Below are 23,958 nucleotides of genomic sequence, written 5' to 3' on the forward strand. Positions count from 1 at the left end.
AACAAGTGTAAAAGGCAGTGTAAAAGGCCTTTTCTATCTAATTAATGAAAGACTCCCCCCTCCCCAATAGACTACACTGCTTAAGCGGGGTACATGCATGCCGTTAAATCGGGGCAAATTTGAGCTCAAATCTGTTGCCGGACAAAAATGGAGGTAATGAGTTGGATGTTAGTATAACGCGCCTACCAAGTAACAGTTGTGTGCGCATGTGGGAGGGTCACCTGTGCCAGCAGAACTGATGGGGACCAGGTGAGTGCCATTCTGTGTGATGGCCTTTATGGGAAGCTGGTGCTGGCCGAGCGGAGCCTGTTGCATTATGGTTACTGTAGTCAGCGGAGCAGCCTGAGAGCTCTGGATGATGCGACCGACTCCGCCTATGGACGAGGTCGTGATTGATGGGAGCGGCTCCACTTTCACTATTCACAAAGGAGACATCAGCAGGAGCAGCAGCAGCCTCGCACACAAAAGGGACAGAGTTAAGCAAGTGGGCAAACCTTTAATATCTTGGTGCTCTCCCCCTCCATTCTGCTGAGAGTCTGGCTTCAAGGTAGCAGCGGGCTGTGGGCCGACAGTTGTCATGGTGACGGTCGGGATCTGGTGGACAACGTGCACCGTCTGCATGACGGGCGCCGGGCTAACGGTCGTCGTCACAATGGCCGGTGTCGCCACGGCGTAGGTCACAGGCTTCATGGTCGTCTGAGGCATCTGCCGTTGCACGGCAATCAATACAGGCTGGCTTGTAAGTGAAGAACCTGTTGGCGTACAACGGTTGTCGAGTGATGTCATCTATACGCTATCACAACTGATTTTGTGGGGTTTGGGTTGAATCTATTTAGATAATTTACTGATAGATTGCACTTATAGTAGGGATGGGCGAGTACCAATACCAGGTATCAGTATCAGGCTTTTATGTATCAGGTACTTGTGAAAGCTGCCGACACAGCCACCGATACTTAAGGCAAAAACTAAATCTGACATCGAGTGAGTCCGCCCTCTGCTGTTGACCGAAACAACTCTCAAACGTCACAACTGCTCTTGTCCTTGTGTTGCAAATGTGACATGACCAAACCCAGAAATTAGGTAGCAGACTTCACGTGTATGCTGCGATAACTAGCAGAACTCCGGGTTGATTACTTGAACCAAATATTTTGTTCAAACCATCAAGTAATCAACTTGTAGTTCTGCTAGTTATACAGTTGTGTCGTTAATTTCAATCAGCAGAAAAACATGGCGGCCCCCTGAGCTGGATGAAAATGTATGAATTCATCTGTTTAATTCTAAATTCCACAAACGCAATAAATCAGAATACTGTGTTTAGAATAATGGAGGCACATATAATATATTCTTGCAAAAAGTAATTTAGGGTTCAATTCACTTTTAAGGCTGTTACATTAGATCCCATGTGATTATGCAGGTGTATCTAATCTAATAACTCATGAGTTTGTTTGTTTTAGTTACTTATTTTACCAGTGGAGTTCTGTGCAAAGCGAGCCTCTTGGATGACAGCAAGTTTGGGCTGGATGGTGGCAGTTGGGGTAGGGGCTGGTGCCGGGGTTGGCTCAGATTCCATGGGCACTGGGGACCCCTCTCTGGAAAGGCTATCTGGGGTCTGCACGCCACTGGAGTGAGCTGACAGTGCCCCTGTGTGATTGGGAGAAGCAGGAGCGCTCCTGGAAAAGTGGAGATTGGAATACTTTTCAATTCATGAACGCGGTCAAGCAAACCATTGCAATATTCTAATGCTAAGAACAGGAAAGTACCTCGAAGAGAGGGTTCCTACAGGGGTCCTGAAGCAAGGCACTCCCCTGGGCCTACGTTTCCTGAAGGCTTGTTCTATGAGTTTGCCTTCAGAAGCAGGGTCGATCCTCCAGAACGAACCTTTCCCAGGTTCCTCCTGAGAGCGTGCTACTTTGATGAAGTACCGGTTCAGGGATAGGTTGTGGCGAATAGAATTCTAGACACATAGAGCCACACACAAATTAATGAATAGTTCCATTAATGTGATAATAAATTAGTCTGTAAAAGGATCCTGGTCAACAGGCTTTTAATTATGGCGGATTGTACACAGCAGCAAGTACTGTGTTTTTATTCAAATGTTCAACACAAGATACACATCCCATTTATTTACAGTACAGTGGAGCTTCTGAAGTCAAACATCCCTGAAGTATTTTATTTTCACTTCCATTTTTTTGAAAGTCAGTACCGCAGAACAAATACTTTTCGACCTTGGAGGTTTCACTGCATACTGTGTACTTTGGGGGGTGCCTTGCGCAACGACGTCTTAACAGTAGTCAGGAAGCAGACTACCATCTCTCCAACAACGCGTTGCCTTTTTTGTGTTTATTTTTTGTTTGTTCCTGCAGCGGGACCCGAACCCTGACCCTCCAGTTCAAAAGCCCAAGTCCTTCCAAGTAATATACTGCCGTTCCAAATTAAAAACAGACATGCAAACACCAAAGGCATGAAAAAGGTGACAAAAAACAAAAACAAAACATTGTAAGGGGTTCTAGGAGGGGATCCACCGGGCCCCCGTGTAGATTTTTTAATTTTTAATTTTAAACATAAATTAAGAAATTTGGAAGACTCTGAAGAGTACAATAAGTAAAAATAAACACATTTTCTTCATGCAGAAAAACATTTATTTACACCGTTCAAGTACAAGTTGATGAACAAATTTAAGTTTAAAATTAAATTTGCCTAATTTCTTTCCTTTTTTGTTTAGGCCTCCAACTTGAGCCAGGCCCATCTCCACCTGCACCTGATGCAAGCTGTGCCACATGAATAGCATCCTTCTCTTTAAGCACTCATTCTGGAAAAGAATTGCCTAAAATCATTGTCTGTTTCACATCATTTTTCACTATTGCTAACTTCAAAGGCTAATCCCAAATGAATCCTCCAGGAAAATACTATGGACAATATTTTACGGTTTTTATTGGCCATTTCTGAATTTGAAGTTAGTTCATTCTGTGTTGTGACATAATCCCTAACATCGCTCAATACATTTAACATTAACATCCGTAAACTAATTAGATAATTGTAGGCACGTTTCCTAATTAATACAAAATGTACAAGCGGATCAACTCTTGTCGCCGATGTTACGTGTGGTTCGCGGTTCCGCTGGAACCGCAACCGGGGCCACGACCCGCAGAACCTCAACGTGAAAATACAAAAGACCCGTGCAACAAAAACAACACGGGCTGATCTGATGAGCAAAAATGTTCCTTAAACGTAAGAGTAGCAATTGAGGATGTCCGCTCCAGAGGTGGGTAGAGTAGCCAAATATTGTACTCAAAGTAAGAGTACTGTTACTTGACAATAATGTGACTCGACTCAAGTAAAAGTAAAAAGTAGTCCTCCAAAAAATTACTTAAGAATAAAAAGTACACGGTGAAATAATTAGTACTGAGCAAATAGTGAGTAAGTTCAGAGTTTTTTTAACCACAGCATGAACATCAATAAAAAAAAATTTTTTAATGCAAACAGAGCCCAATGCGGAAGTCAAAGTCGTAGTCTCGTGCACGAAATAGTTGATGAATAAGCAATAACTGATAAATAAAAGTAGCGAACGACATTTAGATCATTGTAACGGAGTAAAAGTACCATTACTTCTTAATAACAGAAGCAGCGGAAGTGTTTTTTCTAGTCTCGTCAACTCCTGTGATTTATCCAAAGCAGGTCCCGAGCGCACAGGCGGTACCTCAGGCCAATGCACTAGCGTATTAGTCCCCCGCGGAGTAATATTAACAATTACATGGGTGGGTGGATGGTGGATGTGTGGAACGGATCGAGCTGCCAGTGTTCAAGGAGTATGAAACAGCCTATGACGTCAGCAACGGCGGCAGCTACGACTTTGACATCCCTCCAAAAATCATGCTGAGAAAGAGAAGGGTAAACAAACTAAAATCCCAGTTGTCCGCACAGCAGGCCTTCTCACAGCTTAAGACAATAGGGAAGGTAGACACCAAAGCATCCTTCGTTCTGGGTAACTCACTTCATCATTAAACAAGAAATCTTTCCAACACCGAGAGACAAGATGATGAAAAGAGGCTTTCGTTGAAGCGGCTGACTTGTTGTTCAAGACTTGTTCAAAAACAATAGCAGCAATACGGGTTCATGCAGTTATGCAAGGTACAGTAACTTCTAATTGTAAATATGAAGAACCTTCAACTGATTCATAAATAAACGTTTTGCCTTTTTAATAGTAGGTAGATCATTTTGAAAGTTGGTCACAAGCTGAAAAAGTGTGGTCACCCCTGCTGTAATTAAATTTGTGAGAAGCTGAATGACAAACAAAACATTACCAATAAAGTGAGCATGACACTGACCTGCCAGCCTTTATCAGCTGTTCTGTAGTAGGGATAATTCTTTGTGATGTGGGTGTATATTCCATTCAGTGTCAGTTGTTTATCTGGGGCCATGGTGATGGCTTGGACTATCAGTTGTGCGTATGAATACGGTGGTTTGGAGTCCCCCTGTCGAGAAAAACATGAGGTGTGAGAGAAAAACTAAACAGAGCATTTTTCAAGCTGAAAACAAAAAAATGTTCACACACACACACGCACGCACACACACACGCACACACACACACACACACACGCACACACAGAGAAAAGTTCAATCGAGTCCTGTATTCCAAAGTCTACCCAAAAGGAGTGTTGGGCAATTTTTAGACTTCAATGAGTAATCAGGGACGTTCTGAGCACATTACAGGTTTTCTGAAGTGTACAGCCTTTATTGTACCGAATAAAAATTCTCAGAACCAGTGGACTCATGCATCCACCACCACTACTACACACCTTTGGGCTGTCTTCACCCGACGCCTCCTTGTCATTTTCTGACTGGGAGTTATCCGCTATAAGGTCGGAGGGCAGAACCCGGCCGCTCCTATAGCTGGACAGTCCCGCCCCCCTTGGACTTGATGGGCAGGAGTTTGCAGCACTATGAAATTGGTCAAAATGTTAGCTTATGTTTTTCTGGTAGAGCAACTGAGTCACTAAAAAAATACAACCGCCACTCTGACTCACCTTAATGTGCCCGTAGGTGAAGGCAAGTGGGCTCATAAGGTGGGCAATATTGTCCGGAATGTTGATGGTAAGTGGGGAAATTTGAGGTTGTACGGACTTGACCGGTGATTCGGCCACGTTCCTCTGCTCCTTTTTGTCACTTAAAAGTGCAGTGAATGTGATTTTTATGCTTGTGCTGGGGAATCGGAAGCAACATCTAAAAACACACACACACACAAAAAATTACATGCATACCACTGAAATTAGGGATGCTCGATACCATTTTTAAATTAACAAAATGACAATTGTGAACAAAGACCTCTTTCTTTCTGACACACATGATGATTCACCGATGTATCAAACCGTAGCAGTGTAGTGCTAACTACTGGAGAGAAGGACTGACTCGATGTCAGAACTTTTTGTCTTAAAAGTATCAGCTGTTGGTATCGGCTGCCTTTACGAAGAACCTATACGTTAAATAAGGCCAATATTGGTACCTGGTATCGGTTCTCGCCCATCCCTACTTGAAATGAATATACCTACTACTAGAAGACGACGATATAATATATTTTTAATATATTCCTAACAATCAAGTTACACTTTAGGTCACCGACTGTGCTGTTCCCTTGGAATAGAGCATATATGTCAAACTCAGGCACCAGGGTCAAAATATGGCCCATGATGTAATTGTATTTGGCCCGCAAGACCATATTAAATGTGTATTAGAGATGGCTCGCCAGTGTATAGCACATGCGCCACTAATATTACAAATCCCAGAATGCTTTGCTAGTGTTTTGGCCCATCAGCCTTGACAAGAGCGCCCCTTCCCTTTCTGTTGCAGTCGTTAGCAACTATGCTACCAGTCTCCTCAAGCAAATTTACACTTCCTCTTCCCAAAAATGGCCAAACGAAAGATGGAAAACAGTTATCTTCCAAGACAAGTGGGAGGCAGATGATCTGTTCACTAAAGTAAAAGACAGACCTGTTTGTTGTGTGCAGAGCAACGTGGCTGGAACAAAGAATATAACATAATTGAATTCATGTTTTTTTTAATGCCCTTTATCAACTCCAAGGCAGGGAATGTTAATAGTTTGAGGTTTGTATTTTAATTGAAGAACATTCTTATTTTTTGGGTTGTTTTGCTGCTGGCCTTTGAAAAAAGATTTACATCAAAGCGAAAGGTAGTTGGAGATAGATTAATAGAAGATAGCGAGACAGAATCGTTCATGTTATCTATTTAAATACAAACAACAAACAAATACCACTGTCTTTTATCGAAAATTTTATTTCTCGTGTTTATAATATTAAAGTTTGTTTATTCCAGATTCAGTGTTCAAGCAAAATTTTAGTTTGTTGTCAATGATAAACTTTAACGCTACATTTCTGCAGAAAAGGGAAACATGTACATCGCAGTGATTTTTCATTAAATATTGAGTTTGGCCGCGACGTAGTCCCACTTTTTATTTTTGGCCCACCGTGAATTTGAGTTTGACAACCCTGGAATAGAGTAATTGGAATATAACACAAGGTAAATTGTGAGTTTGCACAGTCTACTGACTATTTTGAGCTACTGCAACACCAGACTAAGGCGTGGAAACACACTGAGGCAAAGTTTGACCGTCATATCAAATTAGCTACAGTAATTATCTTAATTGCCTACTGGCCCAGCCTATTAGACACCAACGAGCCACTGTTATAATTAAAATAGGATTTGCTTCAAGAATAAAGCAAAACTAAATCGCCATTTTGTGAGTTTACACATTGTTGCCTGTCATACATGAATGTTATGGCAACACGCCAATGTAGCTTACTTAGCTTGCTCGTGTGGCTAGCATGTAGCTTGGGTGATAGCCCATACAAAACGCAGCCACTTTAACCAAAATTCGAAATTAGTCTAGGTCTATTAACGTTTTCACTTAGATTCGAGGACGTGTGAATTTTATTACACCATGCTCTTCAATTCGGCATATAACAAACAAACCAATTAAATGAAAATAAGATCATAGTTACGTAAAACTGTCCCCTAAACAAAACGAGATGAGGGTAAATGAACGTGAGCGTACTAGTTGTGAGGTAAAATGTATCTGAGTGATGTGTTTTTTTTGGTGAAAATATACAGGCCGAATAATGCAGATTTAAATAAATGAAATGAAATGCAGCTTTGGAAGAGTTATTTGATTGGTGACAGGTACAAACATAATTCCACTGGCATATCTGGCACGGAGGTTTGGCGTGACGTTATCGCCATACGCGTTCCTTGACACAGCACGTGCAAACACCGCTGCCGGACAACAAAAACAACAACACGGGACAACGTAACGTGTTAACATGTCGTAGGTTCAAGCGCGCTAATTCAATCATCTTACATTCGTGGAAGCTGCAGAGGTGGAGCCCCTCTTCTCTGGAACACCCCATCCACAAACACCCCATTTTTTCCAAGGCATCGGAGGTAGAATTCCCCCATGCCCGTACCATCTTCGCTCGCCGTGAAAATCTCAAGGTGCCGCCTAGAAATGAAGCTGGAGTGTCCCATGCTGACGTCCACGGAGCCCTGCGATGAGTTCCGGCCAATGGTCACCGACCTTTTCTTCATCAAATACTCGAATTCTCGGCCCTCCAGCCGGGCTACTGCCGACCCCGACATCCCGCTTACCACCGCCATTTTCTGAGGTATCTGGTGGGTATTTGGAGTTGTGATTGAAGCAAAAACGTCTTGGTAGCTGTGCTAAAGTGAAGAAGTGACTTGAGTTTGGGGGGGGGGGGAGAATGGGCCCAATTTTACAACGTTCAGATAGCAAGGAACGTGCCAGACCGGGGTTACGGCGGCTCCGACCCACGGCCGTGAAGGAGAGAAAAAAAAGAAGCTCTTGTCCAATCAAAATGGAACAAACGGGCGGAAGTGCACTGACGGACGTATTATTCAACCAATGAAATGCGAGTTTAGATGTCGGCATAGTCGTAATGTTTACCAATTGCAACAATAATAAAAATAGCAGAGGCAACATGTGGTAGGTTGCGCTGCAGACTGACACGCAGATGAATGGAACTGTGGAAGACTCGGCACTACGCCGTGATGGAAGGGATTGTATATGGATTCAAGTCTGTCTTCGTGTTTCTGGCTTGTGTGTGTTTTGCATTAAAATCATCACCGGTCCCAAGACGACGACTACGGAAGGGTTGGAGTCAGGAAGAGCAACCTATGCCAAAAACATCATCCCATAGGGAAAAGATGGGAAGAACTCTGTCAATATCTCATGTCATAATATAAATAAATGATATACTGTACGCGTATTTAACTTTTGTCTGAAGACGCCAGCCTTAAAGAAACCAAAAACAATAAAAGAAAAAAGAAAAACTCATTTATTTTCATGCCCAGTTGTACTGTGGAGTCATTAGCATATTCCTAACACTATTCATTTGTTTTTAATCAATGTTATTTTACACCTGGCTTTAACATATGCATTAGTTTTTCTATATTTGAGTGCATTAGTTTAAACAAAGCATGTTGTGTGCACCTAAAGGTTGTCCCTTCAAAAATGCCGTTGCTCTCCCCCCTCCCCCTAAGTGTAATCTGTTGGACATATATTTGTTTGTTACATTCTAAAGAGAGATACAATAAATGCAGGCATGTAATTGTTTCCTGTATTCTCATTAATAGTTATAATCCCCCAAAATAAATATATATCACTCTGGGCTGCTCTGTGTGTTGTTTGATGTGTTAAAATTTACTGTAACATCTGTGGTCCCAACCAGGTCCTTCTGTTGGTCACTTATTAATATTACAGTTAGTTGACTGCATATCAATACACCAACATTGCGCAAGACCCTGCGATGTGACGATTTCGCACACGTGCATTGCGATGAAGATGCTCAAACGATATATTGTGCAGCTCTACCCATACTGTTGCGCACAAATTTCCAGTTGTTGTCTGAACCTGGCCTCGACTACTCTTTCCCAAGATTTGTATTGTATGACTCATCAATGAAATTCCTCTGGAGTTGCTACAAATCTGCACCTTTGCCATGTCTTTATTGTATCACAAAAGCTAGTTTGAAAGATATATACATGAAATAATAGTTATTGGGGAAAATGACTTGCTGAACAGTGGCTGGATTTAGATTTCTGATTAGAATTCCCTTTTTCAGGCGAGATCAATTGGGTTATGTGCATTTCAGCACAACTCGGGAACTGGACTGACATCTCTCCAAATGTCTCCTGCCCCATTTTAGAGATACATTTCATTTCAAGTAATAATTTGCCTAATGCATGGCTTTTAAAATCAATAAATGTAAAATTAGGTACAAATACAGTGCAGTACTTCATTACTGTACTGAATGGAAGAGGGAAACTATTTTGTGTGCATTTTTTTCTGCGCCAAGTTATCAAAATGTACTGCATTGTACTATTGGATTGTAAAAAAAAAAAAAAAAAATTTTTTTTTTTTTTTTTTACTTTTGTACAAGTAAGTACATTTCAGTCTTTTTTCTACTTAAGTAAAAGAGCTGCCTGTGTTATTTTTTATTATTACTATTATTTAATCATTATCCTTTATTTATCCAGGAATGATCCCATTGAGATACAAGACATCTTCCGAGGGGAGCAGAAGACTCCGGTTCCCCCTCTGAACTCCTACCGGGAATTCCTTGCTGTTGTTTAGTTTCCATGCAAATTGTAGTCCACTGCGTAACCACCGTTATACCGTCAACGTCTGTGTGTGATTGAGCTTGCGTGTGAGGAGGTTGCTTGCAGTACACGAGTTGACAGTTTGGTTATGCAGTGATATCGATGCTGGGTGTGTGCGCATAATTCCGGAAGCCGCGTTGCGTGGTGGAAAACACTGCAACCGTTATCACACGTGTTCACTGTCGATGACGTCATCAGAGTCGCCCGAGTTACATTCAAGACGAACGGAGCGTTTGCGAAGGTTGAGAATTAAATGTACAGTTCTGTACATTATTCACAGCGAATATCAATACATGGACGTAATACAGCAAGAAACATACTTTTCATTAAATAAAACTATAGCTACATTAGGTTGTATTATTATTATTATTATTATCCACCCATTTCCCGAACTTCTTATCCTCACTATTATTATTAGTTATTATCATTATTATTATTATTGTTGTCATCATCAAATAGCACACGCCGAGACATTTTCGAGTACCATATAACCATGGCTGAAGTGAAACGTTTGGAAAAGCTGCCCCCTGCTGGCCTTTCAGGAACATGCAATGGCATCTGAAGTGCCACCATGTTTACTTTACTGCAGTTTTCACGCATTGTTTTTTATTTATGGGTTTAAACTATCGTTCTTCTGATGTTATGTCCCAACCCTGTTTCTGCAAAGAGTCCCGATAATAAGGGACCATAAACAGAGACTATATAGATAATAGACTACAGTACTTAATGGACTTGTATCTAAAACCGGAAGCAAAAGTATATTAACCCTTTGGAATGACCTGGATTTTTGCATAAACTGGTCATAAAATGTGAGCTGATCTTCAGCTAAGTCACAACTGCTTAAAATGATACCACGCAAATAATATGTTTTCATTGAACACATCATATAAACATTTAAAGTGCAGGGTGGATAAAGTATGTGAAGCTTGAGGCCACCAGTGTCAAACTCAAGGCACACGGGCCAGATCTGGCCTGCCACATCGTTTTGTGTGGCACACTAAAGCAAATATAGTGTCTACTTCATGTTTCTTGCTAAATGTGTTCTTTTCACTTTCAATCACTTATTGATATTAATTGAACAATAGTTGTATATACAGTCGGTACGGAAAGTATTCAGACCCCCTTAAAATATTCCCTCTTTGTTATATTGTAGCATTTGCTAAAATCGTTTAAGTTAATTTTTCCTCATTAATGTACACACAGCACCTCATATTGACAGAAAACAATGGAATTAATGGGCAGATTAATGATAATGATGATGATTAACGATAACAAAGTGAATGTTTTGGAGTGGCCATCGCAAAGTCCTGATCTCATCAACTGAAAAAAGTATGGGCAGACCTGTAAAGGCACATGCAAACAAGATGGCCTACAGACTTGGCTCAGTTACATCAGTTCTGTCAGGAAGAATGGGCCAAAATTCCTGCCAATTATTCTGAGAAGCTTGTGGAAGGATATCCAAAATGTTTAACCCAAGTCATAGTTTAAAGGCAATGGTACCAAATACTAATTTAATGTATGTAATGTTCTGACTGAAGTTGGGGTGGCATGGATCAGGTGGTAGAGTAGTCGTCTACCTACTCAAAGGTTGTGGGTTTGACCCTCAGCCCTTGTGACCGTGTCCTTGAGCAAGCTACTGAACCCCCAGTTGCTCATGATGCTGTGTCATCAATAAGTAAATGAAAAGACTGTTAAAACGCTTTGAGTACTTAGACGGGAGAAAAGCGCTATACAAGTGAAAGCCCAAAATAATGAAATATTTTGAATGCCGTGCCGCCTGAGGGATCGAAGGTCACGGGCTTTAATGGTTTTCGGCCTTGCCGCTTACGTGAAGATTTCTCCAGATTCTCTAAATATTCAGATGATATTATAGACCGTAGATCAGGAAACTCTAAACTGCCTGTAAGTGTGAATCAGTGCGAACAGTTGTTTATATGTGCCCTCCGATTGGCCGGTGAACCAGTTCACAGTGTGTGCGGCTGTGCCTCAGTTGGTAGAGCGGGTTGCCCAGTGACAGAAGGGTCCCTGGTTCAAATCCCGGCTTTGACTGTCTGCATGTCGAAGTGTCCTCGGGCAAGACACTGAACCCTAATTGGCAGCCAGGGACAGCCCATTGGTATATGAATGTGCGTGAGTGGGTCAACGTGAGGCTTTATAAAGCGCTTTTGGGAGATATAAGTGCAGTCCATTTACCATGCCTCTTGCCCGAAGAGAGCTGGGATGGGCTCCATCACACCCGGGACCCTCGTTAGGATAAGCGGTACAGAAAACGGATGGATGGCTAGATCATGAAATTCCTACATTCCTTGCAATTGTACTTCGAGAAAAGTTGTTCTTAAACTGTTGGACTATTTGTTCAGGCAGTTGTTGACAGTGTTTTTTTTTTTTTTTTTGGAGCGGGCCTCAAATTCAAAATGAGAGAATATTTGGAAAAAAAACTAACCATCAGTTTGAACAATGTCTTTGAATCCAATTGAGTATAGGTTGAAAAGGATTTGCACATCATTGTATTCTGTTTTTAATGTACATTTTACACAACATCCCAGCTTCATTGGAATTGATTTTTGCAAATGTATATATTTATATTTTGTATATTTCTCCTGTATATATCGTATAGCCATTTTCAGACAAATTAAATGAAATTGGATAATTTCCCAAGGCACTCCTGATGACAGGAATAGTGAATACTGTTGAGGTAGGGATTAGTGTTAACGTCCCCAAAGGTAATTGGACTCATCAAACTCTGAAACATTTGCCTCCTAAATCATTTTGGTGCATCTCAATTCATCTAGGAACTCTTGGGAGGGTTTGACTCTTAAAAAGTGAAATTAGCACCTTACTGTAGACAGATTTCAAGAAGTCAAACCCTCCCACGGGCCCTTAGATGAAACGAGATGATTTATGAGATATATCTGATGAATCTAATTACCTTTGGGGACATTAACTTATATATACCATATATAATTTGTTAACCTGCTCTTGTAGACTCATTCCTTTAAAGCATAATATTTGTTTTGGTTATGCATTGTACAGTATTCTGTTTTCAGTTTGTATTTGAATGTTGAAATAACAAAACGAACAAAAACAACAATCACACTCCAGTTCAGTAATGATGTTAAACTTTACTGTCAATCAACAATGTGACAATTTGCAAAATGAAATTCCCCGTTTTTACAACTACTGTTAGCATGTCTAGCTCACCATATAGTTAAAAACCTTGGCTCAGGCCCCTCCGTGTGGAGTTTGCATGTTCTCGCCGTGCTTGGTTGTGTTTTCTCCAGGAACACCTGCTTCCTTCCACATAAAAAAAAAAAAAACATACTTGGTAGCTTAAATGAATTTTTGTTCAGTGATACTTTTCAAACAGCATTATACAGGGCATTAATAATCAACGTTACATGAAAAAGCATTCATCACTGACACACAAATCGTTTGAACACTCTACAGTACTTACTGTAAGTACTGCACTCATACATGTTGCGATTGACTTGATTTCAAAAACATTTATTATTATTTATTTTTTTTTTTATCTTTTATCACTCATCTCTTCTTTTCCAGTCAAATCATAAGAAAATAGCAACGCAGCCTGCAGCAATGTACCAACGTATCACCTAGAATTCAATCATTGTGCTCATTGTCACTACGGTGTCAAGTCAAACAGTGTCATGTTCAGTTGACCCAGAAGGGTGTGTGTTTGTCTGTGCCTTGAATGTGGTCGTGACAGAAGGCTGGAATGACACATGAGGTGTGAGGAGGAAATTTAAACCCATAGAGACCGCCTGACAGCGAGTTTGTGACACCTCAGACACCCGTATTGACTTATCCTTGTGATCTTGAACATTATTAATTAATAACAGCCGACAGGAATTCCAAACTGTCGCCATTCTGCGAGGCTTCGTGAACTACGTTTTTTGAGTGTGCAAGTATGTAGGGCAAAAAAGTCATAAAAACTTTATGACTGTTGCGCAGCTTTTGTTACCGTTTGCCATGTAGCGAAAGTGGTTATGGGTAGTATTGTTCAGTGTTAAACTGAAAGATTGTTTCAGTTTAAATATAAGCCACACTGTCAACAGGGTGCGTCCACTTCAGAATGAAAACCAGCTATCCCACATGTCATGTAAAGATTACACTTCAGTGTGGCGCTCAACAAAATGTATTTAAAAAGAAATATCTAAACTTTGGACTTTTCTTTTCTGCCTTTGTGATCATTGATAGCATTTGTCTCCTTACAGACATCGATTCTTGTCAAATGAGAGCGCTCCCTGCCCCAGTAACAAATGTATCCAGTTTGACAAGTTTCTATTGAATGGGCTGTGCGACCATTACTGAAATTTCACAACATAAAAATCCCCATAGAGACAACAGCGAGCAGGAAATCAATATAAACAGAGTCAACTGCATTAACTGTTAAAGTGCATAAGTGTAACGAGATTTAAGAGCCTCAGCAAAAATGATGGTAAATTAATGTACCCTTTAAAAAAATAATATTTCACATGATCGTCATGACAAGGCAGTTTGAGCTGTTCCCTAGGCAATAGTAATCAAGTCATGTTTAAGGCGATTTTTAATTTGAAGATCATCTTAGGTTTCAGTTGATCAGGTAACCTGAAAAAAGTGTTTTTCATCTGGACAGTAGCTTCTCCATCGGGACCTCCAGGTTTCAGAGATACCTGAAAATCCAGACCACCACTGGGCTGATGAAAACGATGAGGGGTCTGGAGAAGACGAGAAAATCCCAGAAACTGTAGGAACCGAAGACATCCACAAGGAAGAGGATAGGGACAGTCGCGTTGAGGAAGACAGCTGCAAGAAAAAAAAAAAAACAGCGGACAGCAGCCAAGATAAGCGATGAGTCCATTCTAAAGAAGTGGAATATGCTTTGGACATAAACAAATTTTGTAGCTGACCTTTACAATCATGGAAATAGCTTGAAGTGAAAAACTCGAGCAAATGCTTGCTCCCTTCTCAGTACCACCTGCAAGACTGAACTGATGAAAACATCTTTTCTACAGCTCCATCTGAACACTGACAGTTTTTTTGCTTGCTTAATGACGAATAGATTGGCCTCCGTAGATGCTCATTTTCATAAACATTAATTCCTGAATCTACAGCAAAAGGTAAGACCCAGACAAGGGAGACTATAGAAAACTGGTCCTTCAACAACGTATTGGAATCAAGAATCAAGCACAAACAAATACAACTACTATGTTCAAATGCTGGTCAACTTTATTCCTTGAAAAATATATATTTTTTAAAATCAGCACATAAAAAATATTTACATATGAAAGATGTTCTGTGTGCAGCCCTTCTACCTTGAATTGGGCTTGTCCCTGATTAAGAAATCTTTTTAAAAAAAAATAATTTAAAAAAAGTGACGCTATTTTTTTTTCTTTATCTCAAGGTTTTCAGTCTTTAGAAAGTTTTTGAAAAGCAGCACCCATTCATCGTTCATGAGAATCTGACCTGTGAAGGAAAAGAGAGGTATTGTCAGTGACATTGCATGGTGCTAGTAGTGCTCCGTACATTTTATATTTAATAGCTTGTATTAAGAAATTACTACCCGACAAGTAAGACAATTATCACAGCAAAAAAACAACAACAAATTATTCAACTAACGTTCACATAATTTGTGACCACATTGTTGATTTATTGCACTGTGCATCCGTCTGTCCACATACAGTATAAACGTGAGGTAAATAAAAGGCCAAGGTGGTAAGAGAACATGGTGAGTCAATAACATTTTTCAAGCCTAATAGATTTAAAGAATTTAACAATGGATGTGAGGTTCTAGCTCCTGCAAGGCATCCTGGTCTCTGTTTCTGCAGTCCAAGAGTTATATATATATATATATATATATATATATATATATTAAAAAAAAAAAAAAAAAAAGCCTATGATCATCTATTGTCGCAGCTATAATTGGGTGTAGGGTCTCCTGCAGGTTGAATCATGGAAAAAAGGCGAGATTGTGACCCCATGTTTGTGACTTTAATAAATATTTTTTCTTCAGTAAAAGTATTTGACGGCGGCACGTTGGACGACTGGTTAGCACATGTGCCTAGCAGTTCTGAGGACCCGAGTTCAAACCTGTGCTCGCCTGTGTGGAGTTTTCATGTTCTCCCCGTGCCTGTGTGGGTTTTCTCTGGGTACTCCTGTTTGCTCCCACATCCCAAAAACATGCATGGGAGGTTAATTGAAAAACTCTAAATTACCCGTACAGTAGCTGTGAATGTGAGTGCAAATGATTGTTTGTTTTCTATGTGCCCTGCGATTGGCTGGCGACCAGTTCAGGGTGTACCCTGCCTCTCGCCCAGAGTCAACTGAGATAGGCTCCCGCACGTCCGCAACCCTAAGTGAGAAAAAAGCGGTATGGAAAATGGATGGATGGATAAAAGTATTTGAGTGAAAAACCTATTTCAACATTGGTAAATTGTTTCCTAGCAGGTCATAAATCATGCTCACAGACATGCAACTTTTAACTCAGCTTCAATGAGAACACATGGAGTCATTCAACTTTCCGATTAATAATGAATTCATCTTCCTTCAGTCAAGCTCTACACAAAAATTCTTCACAGTGAACACCCGAGTGAAGGAGCAAAGCGCAGAAATTTCATAAATACTGCATGACATTGCCTTATCTTTTGGACAAAAAAAAAAACAAAAACAAAAAAAAGCATTTATGGGAAGAAACACATTGGCATTCAGGGTGCAGTGTTTGTTCTTCTGACTGCACCATTTCCCACAGTACATATCTCATGATCATAAGAACTTGGCTAAGGCCCATTCAAATTTACTAACTGGAACTAGTGTGTGGTGTGAATGTGCATAAGGCATACATATGAGAGAAAATACTTTATGTATCTTCTTTCCTGTTTCCCTACCACCCACTTCCATCCTGTGGATCAATAAAAACCGCCGAGCTCCATTGAAATGGGATTGTGCCTTTTGGGCCAAAGGCTGTCTGACTTTCTACCTGATTACAAGTTGGCTGAAATAAAACAAAACAGTTAAGGTGAGCAGAACCAGTCCGGCTCATTAATAATTATTTTTTTAAAAGAGGCTTCTGTGGATCTTTGCATGCAAGCAGATGCAAGAAAATATGAATATCATTAGATTATAGTGGGTAGCGTGGCTCAAGTGGTAGAGGCGTCATCTCCCAACTCGGAGGTTGTCGGTTTGATCCTGAACGGTTGTGACCATGTTGAAGAATCTTTGAGCAAGATACTGAGCCCCCAGTTGCTCCTGATGCTGCGTCGCCTGTAGCTGAATGTGGAGACAGGTGTTAAAGTGCTTGGAGTACTTTAACGTAGAAAAGCGCTACAAAAGTGAAAGCCCATTTACAATATAATCATGAGATAAGTGAACTGGTCAGGTCCCAAAAGTACTGCCATAACAAGGATGGGGGATAGTCCCCTCCTCCACCTGTTTAAGAGCCCCTGTTTGTCATGGTCGAAATAACCTAAAAGGAAGTAATGCCACAAACTAAAAGTGTGGTTTGCTACATATGCAGGGAAGAAATTATTTGTTGTGCTCTGTTTCTGTAGCACTGGAGTGTAAGCATGCGAATAATGTGGCCCTACAAAAAACACAAAAACTTGACCTGCCCCAGATGGTTGTTATGTCACGGCCAATGAGAACAAGCAAGGATGTAGGGTACATCAGCCAAAGGGTAAATCAGCAAGGGTGACCGACACTCAGAGCGTAACATCAGAAATAGGCTCACACTAGCTATAGCGGGATTGTGGCTCTCGCTCAACTCTAAATACACGATGAAACACCGAATTCATCCTTTGGAGAGCTTCCACTTTCACATGCTGCGTACCAGGCACATGCACATATAGCCACTAGATGGTGCTCAATCACATGCCCTTTTACCATGAACCCAAAAAGTGCCCTTTTTGCAGCAGCTAATTTTTACTTCATTTATCAATATGAAAACAAACAAACCCCTCAGTCATCAATTTTACCCAACGTGTTTTGAAATCTGATGGCCATTTATTTGACTCTTTGAGGGAATTGTTCATATGCTCCCACTTCCATCAAAATCCAACATTTTCCACTGTTTTATGAATAACATAGGTTAAAATAAGTCTGTCACCTGGTTTAGGTTTGATATCTATTAGTTTGTCAACTGAATGCAATAGCCTTTGAACACCAAAACGTCTTGCAAACAACAGGATTTGATATGTAATTTCGCCAATTAATATAATATAAAATAAAAAGTTTTTGTTTGAACCCACCCACAAAAGTATTGGAACATTTGACTGACGGGTGTTTCTAGTTGCTCAGGTTTTGCCTTTTAGATTTATTGCTTAAATATTAGATAGTGCTTGTTATTGGCTTTGGGTTTCACCTGTGAAGACTGCATTTGCTGTTAAGCAAACATGAAGACCAACGAGCTGCCTATGGGAGAAAAGCAAAGCATTTTGACGCAGAGAGAAGAGGGGAAAGCCATCATAGCTTTTGAATAAACAGTGTGCATAGCCAATACAACAATTTGGAATGCCCTGAAAAAGAAAGAAACTACTGGTGTACTGAGCAACAGACATCGAACAGGTTGGCCAAGGGTATCAACAGCAGTTGATGACAGAAACATTGTGAGAGCTGCGAAGAAACACCCAAAGACAACAGTCAGTGACAACATTCCCAACCTCCACAGGGCAGGGGTGAAGGTATCACAATCCACTGTTCGAAGAAGACTTCGAGGGAAGAAATATACAGGCCATACCACAAGATGCAAACCACTCATCAGCAAAAAGAATCAGAAGGCCAGATTGGATTTTGCAAAGAAATACAGAGATGAGCCACAAAGTTTTCTGGACTGATGAGACCAAGATTAACCTCTACCAAAGTGATGGAAAGGCCAAAGTTTGGAGAAAGAAAGGATCTGCTTATGAACCAAAACACACAAGCTCATCTGTGAAGCATGGTGGAGGTAATGCCATGGCTTGGGCTTGAATGGCTGCTTCTGGAACAGGCTCACAGTTTCTATTGATGATGTAACTCATGATGCTAGCAGCAGAATGAATTCTGGAGTCTACGAAACCATTTTGTCTGGCAATTTACAGAAAAATGCATCCAAACTCATCGGGAGAAGCTTCATCATGTAACAAGACAATGACCCAAAACACATTGCCAACACAACAAAGGACTTCATCAATGGAAAAAAGTGAAAGGTCTTAGACAGGCCAAGTCAATCACCAGACCTTAACCCAATTGAGCATGCAGTTTACCTCCTGAAGAGGAGACTGAAGGGAGAAACCACCAGAAACAAACAAGAACTGAAAGATGCTGCAGTAAAGGCCTGGAAAAACAATTTCAAATGAAGAATGCAACAGTCTGGTGATGTCAATGGGTCGCGGCTTTATGCAGTTTTTTCAAGTAAGGGTTATACCACCAAATATTACATGCTATTCACTTTAAGTTGATTTAATAATGTCTGTACACTGTATACTTTTGCTCACTTGAAAAGTCGGTGGGTTCAAACAAAAGGTTCTCTGCCCTGAGTTAACACATTTAGATGTAAATACCATGAAATAAAAGCTTCAATTTTGAACTTTCACATATTTACCTTCTGATCTGAAACCCAAATGTCTTGATTGACAATTGACCTTGCTCTTCCAATACCTTTGGAGGGGACTGTACAACTATTTACAACGAGAGGATGAAGAGACTTAGAAAAAAAAAAAAATACGGCGCATAAATGCACCCCTTGAAAATGAATTCACATGATCATCATGACAAGGCAGTATGAGCTGTTCCATACGCATTAGAAGTCAAGTCATGTATAATGCTGTTTTTAATGTGAAAATCAGCTTTGGTTTCACTCTCTTGTTCAGGTATACTGAAAAAGTGCTCCTCCTGGTTTCCCCAGATACCAGAAGATCCAGAACACCAGGCCGATGAAAAGGAGGAAGGGTCCGGAGAAGAAGAGAAAAATCCCTGAAACTGAAGGGAGTGAACACACCCACAAGGAAGAGGATGAAACCTGCTGCATTGAGGAAGATGGCCACGAAGAAAAACAGCACACAGGTGCCAAAATAAAGAGTGTGATCCATTCTAAACATATGGATTATGCGAAAGTTAAGGTAAAATGATGTCCATTTTCCCAGAGAGCATGGGCTTCACTGCGAGTGCCATTTAATCACCGACAATAAAGCTGAGCCGTTTCATGACTATGAGTTGTCAGAAGCAGATGTCCGCATGATGAAAGACTTCAATTGGTGGCAGCAAACAACTAATGGTAAACACAACCACAGGGGAGTGATAGAAAGGTGTAAACCAGGTCAATATGCACAATATTTATAACTCGCAGTTAAAATTTATTGTTGGCTCCATAGGTTGACACTTTAGTAGGTCATACTGTTTTTAAAGGCACGCCTGAACTTTTGCAAAAAAAAAAAAAAAAAAAAACACACAACCTGTCAATGGTACCAGGAGACAAAGTAGGTTTAAAGGATCCAATTTCAGTAATGACGGTAAACAAAAACGATGTTTGGGGATGGAGCGGAAAAAGAGGTCGTGAGGTGAACTTCTTAATATAACTTGCGTTTCTGTTGTTTGAACATTTTCACAGCGGTCATTTGAACACAGTAAAACAGTAAATAGTGTGGAAAATACAGGCTTTAGCAAAGACATTTAGGGTTCCATTCCATTTAAATTTAAGTAATTTTTAATAATTTAATTATTATTATTATATATATATATATATATATTTTTTTTAACTTTAATTCAACGAAAAGTTGTTGCCTTTGTCATACAAAGTCTTAGGAATGCTTCTGAGCTTCTGATTTCACTGCATGGAATTATATACAGTACAAAAGTGAATAAACAAGACATGTTTTGTACTTTTTAAAGTTTTAACTGTTTAATTCAACAATTGCCCAAGTCTTTATTATTTGGTCACCTACCTAAAACTATAGTGTAATTTGCCACATTTTGTGATTTATTGCCATAAGAGTAGACCATAGCAATACATTGAGAAATTATTTTTCCTCAATGTAAAAAATACTTTTTCTGCAATAAATGAATAAATAAAAGCATAAATGTTTCGTGGAATTTGGCTCTTGTAGACTCAATTTATTATTATGTACAGACGAAGGAGTGGTCATGTACTCTTTATCCTAAAAAATAAATTAAGAAACAATTATATACACAGGTAAACATTAAAAGGGGCTCCTTGAGAGTTAATTGAATTTACTGCCTCAGCAAATTTAAAAGGACTTTTGAATGATAAACGTTATCAAAGACTCAAAATTGTCTTTGGGCAAAACTTCATATTTACAACGCGAGTAAGTCCTCTTTTTCAGTAGTTGGTGCCACACATCGGTGAATCTTCATGGGCGTCAGAAAAAAAAAAAAAGAAGGTCTTTGTTCACACGTATCTGTCATTGTGTTAATTGAAATTTTATGTATCAAAAGTAGTATCGGTGAGTACTCGCACTGGTATCGGTTTGAAAATAAGTGGTATCGAACATGCCTGGTTTTAGCCCTCCGACAGAATTTAAACACACTATTAAAACACTTTTCTAATTCATTGTAAACGTATTTGAACGCACACACACAAAAAACAAATGGCAAAACAAATTAGAGAATTGTAGCGTCGATGCATGTGCCTTTAAGAGGCGGGGCGTGTGAGACTGGGTGAGAGCTGTGGCTAACAGCAGCTCCTTCGGTGACTGTGCTTTGTTTATGCATTTTAGTGTTGTCCCAGCGTTCAGTGAACAGTAAGTAATCCCATATTAAACGATCGCGGAACGACGAACCGCGATATGTGAAACTTGACACACACCTTCTCCAGGCAGAGAGACTTCTCCGATTTGTTCTCCACAGCGTGCACATTCACATCCGAGTTCTTCAGTACACCCAACTCCACGTTTTTGCCGTCTGGGTTGCACTCAGTCCCCCCATCAAATCCCTTGTTGTCGTGACCTGCTGTCAATTGCCAAGTAATCCGAGTGGGAACGTCACGAGGCGCGGTTCCGTTCATCTCTTTGCCAACGTTCTTGTTCTCCAGATTCTTTATGGCACTTCTGGAGAACCTCTCAGACAGTTTCCTCGCCCAGTGCGTAAAACTGATGTCCAGGGAACTTCCCCTGTGTTCCGCGGATTGGACGTTGCCGGTGTACCACAACACCCACCACACCAAACTGAAGAAAATGACAAGCGCGCCCGTGTAGATGAGAAAATCTCCGTAGAAGCGGCCGTCCACGTTGAGCTTGCCAAAAATCCCCACCAGAATTACAACCAGACCGGCAGCATCAAAAATGACGGCGAGGAGGAACACCGGCGCGCACTTGCCCACGCAGCTGGCAGCCATAGCGGCGGAGGGCCAGACGCCGGCCCGTGTAACGGATCTCAACTCTTGAACTTGTTTTTCAGGAGGCACATGTCGCCGATTTCACACCTGCTCTGTGTTCAGTTCACCTGCGAGCAAGTCCCACCTTTTTTTTTTTTTTTTTTTTTGCTTTTTCTTACGTCACTCTAAGCACTGGCCTCAGACACCTTGATGTGCTGTGTTCAGGGACATTGTGTGAAAGACACTACTCAGAAATGTAGCATATATACATGTTTCTAATACTGTATTATTATTATACTGTATACTGTATTTTATTGATCTTATTTACCTACACCTGCATAAGAGTAGTAGTAGAGAGTATATGACAAACCTCCTCTCACAAAAACTAATACTATACTTCATTACTGTACTTTGTAGTAAGTAGAAGAACATTTCCCACGTATCTGTATTTTACTTGAGTTTTGAATTTTCTGACGACTTTTGACTTTTACCCCGTACGTTTGAAAACAGATGTCAATATTTTCCACTTCTTACTTTGTCAAAATAGTAAGCTTTTTCAACCTCCACGGATGAAAACCCATCACATATGTGTTTCTAGTTCAATTCTGGGGGTGCTCAATCACTCCCTAAATTGAATCCCAGCACCCAGAAAATTTGAGAGCGTATTTATTTATTCACTTACTTACTGTATGTCCTTTTTTTTAAATTTTTTTTTTAAAACAAGATAAGAACTAGGTTGAAACATAATATGTACGCATGTTTATATATTAGCCTTTAAGGTATTGACAAAAGTCACTTTCTGTTCATGTGTTTTACATGTTGTGCATTTCATTTCATATAATAGTCCCAAAAATAAGTCTAAGGTTAATTTGGGGTATTTTTAGTACTTACTATAGGTTTACTCCTGAAAAAAAAAAAAAATAAATAAAAATATCCATCCATCCATTTTCTTTACCGCTCATCCTCACTTGGGTCGCGGGCTGCTGGAGCCTATCCCAGCTATCTTCGTGCGAGAGGTGGGGTACACCCTGAACCGGTCGCCAGCCAATCGCAGTATATATATATACTGTATATATATATATATATATATATATATATATATATATATATATACTGTATATATATATAAATACTGTTGGTGTGTGTGTAGAGGTGGTGCTGTATCAAAACGACCTGTCTTGAGAATTGGTAATATTGTCGGCGAATGCATTATCGCAGCTAAAAACCACCAGCTTGTGGCGTTCAAAAAGTCTCCATCCAATCTAAGAAAACATACACGTATAAATAAGGTGTTTTTTTCAGTTGCTATCATTCTCTAATTTAGCACTTCTTGTTAATGACGTCACAACGTTAGCAAATGCATGAAAATACAGTACATCGTTTTGACAGCATAGAAGTCGAGCCAACGGTAGCTAGCTCTTGAACAACTATATGTGACATGTAAAGTGTTTTTTTTTCGTCTTCTTCTCAGTCCAGATATTTCCCACAGGGAGGAGGCCCCGGGGAAGAAGACCGTGGAAAGACTACGACCTTCTGCGGATCCCCTGGAAGTGCTGGACCAAGTGGCTGGGGAGAGGGAAGTCTGGACATCTCAGCTGAGGCTGCTGACCCCGTGACCCGACCCTGGATATGCGGATAAAGATAGTTTCAGAATATATCAAATTGGTCACATTATGTTAATAATAACCATGACATTTTAGTTTATTGTGTGTTTATTGTACAGTGGCATTTGTGTTGTGGCTGTATGTTTTCAGAATGAAAAAAACGAAACAATTTAATCCATTTAAATTTAATTGAAGAACTTATTCAGACTTCCAATAAGTCAGAAGATATAACAGCGAGTAAGTCATCTTCACGGTGATATTTCAAGAGCATAAATTGCCCTGCGAACTGCTCTCCATAAATATCTCTATGTGGCCTTTTGCTTGTGCAGTTCTTTGTTATTCGGCTGCTTGATCCCCACCCCAATGTTG

General features: G+C 40.2%; 2 protein-coding genes across 3 annotated transcripts in view; both read right to left on the bottom strand.

The window, feature by feature from the left end:
- The window catches only part of foxk2a (forkhead box K2a), a 13,040-nt gene extending 5,196 nt beyond the window's left edge, over positions 1-7,844 (bottom strand). The window contains 9 exon segments of the mRNA XM_061705727.1: positions 222-416; positions 495-752; positions 1,468-1,670; positions 1,761-1,954; positions 4,326-4,472; positions 4,797-4,938; positions 5,025-5,050; positions 5,052-5,220; positions 7,370-7,844. Coding sequence (XP_061561711.1) covers positions 222-416; positions 495-752; positions 1,468-1,670; positions 1,761-1,954; positions 4,326-4,472; positions 4,797-4,938; positions 5,025-5,050; positions 5,052-5,220; positions 7,370-7,665 — 1,630 coding nt within the window. The 5' untranslated portion in view covers positions 7,666-7,844.
- Positions 7,845-14,224: 6,380 nt separating this feature from the next.
- Positions 14,225-22,074, bottom strand: LOC133395186 (transmembrane protein 238-like). 2 transcript variants are annotated; one of them, XM_061663926.1, is made up of 2 exons: positions 21,479-22,074; positions 14,225-14,490 (listed from the first exon to the last, which is right to left on the bottom strand). In XM_061663926.1, the coding sequence occupies exons 1-2, from the start codon at positions 22,004-22,006 to the stop codon at positions 14,284-14,286; spliced, it is 735 nt and encodes a 244-aa protein (XP_061519910.1). In that variant the 5' UTR covers positions 22,007-22,074; the 3' UTR covers positions 14,225-14,283. The 2 variants fall into 2 exon arrangements, with proteins under 2 accessions (XP_061519910.1, XP_061519911.1); XM_061663927.1 differs by lacking the exon at positions 14,225-14,490 and adding an exon at positions 15,006-15,150.
- Between the last annotated feature and the right edge of the window lie 1,884 nt (positions 22,075-23,958).

Source organism: Phycodurus eques, chromosome 19 (assembly GCF_024500275.1).
Source record: "Phycodurus eques isolate BA_2022a chromosome 19, UOR_Pequ_1.1, whole genome shotgun sequence".
Lineage (NCBI taxonomy): Eukaryota > Metazoa > Chordata > Actinopteri > Syngnathiformes > Syngnathidae > Phycodurus > Phycodurus eques.

Coding starts and splice junctions, on each gene's coding strand:
- LOC133395186 (XM_061663926.1), bottom strand. CDS start 22,006: ATGGCTGCCAGCTGCGTGGGCAAGTGCGCGCCGGTGTTCCTCCTCGCC. Junction 14,491..21,478: donor AGTCTCTCTGCCTGGAGAAG/GTGTGTGTCAAG, acceptor TTTTTCTTGCAG/CTGTCTTCCTCAACGCGACT.